Source organism: Triticum dicoccoides, chromosome 3A (genome assembly GCF_002162155.2).
Source record: "Triticum dicoccoides isolate Atlit2015 ecotype Zavitan chromosome 3A, WEW_v2.0, whole genome shotgun sequence".
Classification (NCBI taxonomy): Eukaryota; Viridiplantae; Streptophyta; class Magnoliopsida; order Poales; family Poaceae; genus Triticum; species Triticum dicoccoides.
In genome coordinates, this window is record NC_041384.1 from 112305784 (window position 1) to 112308160 (window position 2377).

General features: G+C 46.2%; 1 protein-coding gene across 1 annotated transcript; it reads left to right on the top strand.

Moving 5' to 3' along the window:
* Positions 1 to 631: 631 nt before the first annotated feature.
* Positions 632 to 1716, top strand: LOC119271349. The gene is made up of 2 exons (XM_037553211.1): positions 632 to 749; positions 848 to 1716. Exons 1-2 carry the CDS (start codon positions 684 to 686, stop codon positions 1385 to 1387), a joined length of 606 nt encoding a protein of 201 aa, XP_037409108.1. The 5' UTR covers positions 632 to 683; the 3' UTR covers positions 1388 to 1716.
* Positions 1717 to 2377: the final 661 nt, after the last annotated feature.

The window sequence follows — 2377 nt, forward strand, 5'->3', positions numbered from 1 at the left end:
ATAATTAAACTACTAGCGGAGCCGAGGCACCGGGATCCCCGTCCCTGCCATCGGCCACCTGAGTGGTAAGCAGCGGGGAGGTGGATCCATTGGCTCGCTGACGAAGCCAAGAGGGGACCTAGGCGGCACAGTCACATGTGGGAAAGAGTCGCGTCTCACGAAGTTTCCCTTTGCATCCTTCTCGGCCTCACATTGCATGGAACCCTTGGTACATGATTCACAGTTTCGCGCCATAACTCTCTCTATCATGAATAAGATGATGCACTGTTATGAGAAAGGCCTATAATCTTGCTATCGATTAACGCCACAAGTTGATGGGTTAAACAGCCCGGGTTCAAGGCAACTACCTATTTAAATTGAATATAACTCCTCCTATGCTCAACTCATTTTAAGATGATGCACTGCTCTGCATTTAAGAGTGCATATCCATCAGACTATCACCAATCGCTGCACCTTTTTGTAACCTAGTTGCAGGGAAAAGCGATTCAAGTTGCACTTCCCTTTTAACTTTAGCAGTTAAACGGTTCACACTTTGAGCAGAAAACTTCTAATCATCACCGGTCGCTCTCTCGATCCGCCTATAAATAGGAGATTTGATCATCACGCGGCATCATATTCCCTAGCTTCGACGTACTAAATTACATTACGAGCGGCAGAACTTGGGACTCGAGGTGCAGCTCGACATGGCGACTATCCAAAGCAAATCGACAGCACCACAATCTGTTACTGCAAGCAGGCTTCCTCCCAAGGTAATTGCACATCAAATTCTCTTTCCAAATGAAGCATTATCAATTAAGCAAGTACGTGTATATGTATGTCGACTCATTTCTCATCTGTGGTTGATCAGAAGGAGGAGCAAGAACTCCGGCGAGCCTACTCTGAAATGGCGAGCAACATGGAGAAGCTCGTCGTCGCAAGCAGCAGCAGCAGCAACCCATGCCCTGACGACGGCGCCGACGTCTCGGAGGTGGAGACGGTGCGCTGCGCGTGCTGCGCCGTGGCCGAGGAATGCACGGCGGCGTACGTGGGCGGGGTCCGCGCGGCCTTCTGCGGCGACTGGCTGTGCGGGCTGTGCGGGGAGGCCGTGAAGGAGCGGATGGTGCGGGACCCGTCCGGCGGCGTGGAGGCGGCGCTGGGGTCCCACGAGGCCGAGTGCCGGGACTTCAACGCCACGAGGCTGAACCCGACGCTGTCGCTCGCCGGGTCCATGCGGGGCATCGCGCGCAAGAGCTTCGACCGGAGAAAGACGACGACGTCGACGTCGTGCCAGGACCGCCACCTCCGCACGGCAGCGTCCAGGGCGGTGGCGCTCGCGAGGTCAGTCAGCTGCGACCCGCGGTTCCTGGCGGACGTGATTAACGGGCCGTCCGGGGAGCAGTCCCGATGAGGCCACGGCCCACAACCTCACCTGCCAGCCGGGTTTAATGATTTGTACTCGTATTTGCTAAAAAAAGACATCCATCTATTCATAAATAGCAGGAGTGTCGAGTAAGTAATAAGCTTACTAAAAGAGGACATCGATTATGTAGTACTATGTGCCATCGATGTGAACGTAGCCTACGCCATACACTTCCTGTAGACAGTTTCATAGATCTTTCATGCATACAAACATATTGTGTGTATGCACGTGATGTATTCCTTTGATGCACGTGGGCAATATAGAACGTTATGTGTGTAATTATTCTAAGAAAATAAATGCTACAACATGTTTCTCAACTTGGTCGTGAAATTATTTGTTATTTTCTCCAATTAATTGACATTCTTAAATCGATCTCTAGGGAACAAGGCAATAAACAATAAACAATACTCCATCTGGTCCTTTTTACTCCGCATATAAGATTTGTTTGAAGTCAAATTTCGTAAAGTTTGACCATATTCATATGAAAACATATCAACATCCACAATACTAAAACTATACAATATGAAAATTCAATTCATGATGCAACTAATGATATTGATTTCGTATTATGGATGTTGATACTTTTTTCTATAAAGTTGGTCAAACTTTACGAAGTTTAACTTTATAAAAAACTTATATGCAGAATAAAAAGGAGAGAAGGGAGTCTTATAGTATCACTAATGTTGAATAAACCATCACGTACAACACATCTTTGGTGCTTCTAAAGAGCCCCCGAGATAAAAAAATGTCTTACATTGTTAATAGAGAACTACCTCGCAATAAAAAAAATAGAGAACCACACAAATGGGTCTCAGTGGATCAATTGTCTTTAATATGAAAATATTTGTGGTGCTTTTATATTTATTGGCAGACTTCTTATGTGAACCGTCTAAGATAGATAATTATCAGCGGCAAGCTACAAATTATAGATTTTTAGTCTATCGTACAAATTATAGGTTTTTCTTTTGAGAAGATACA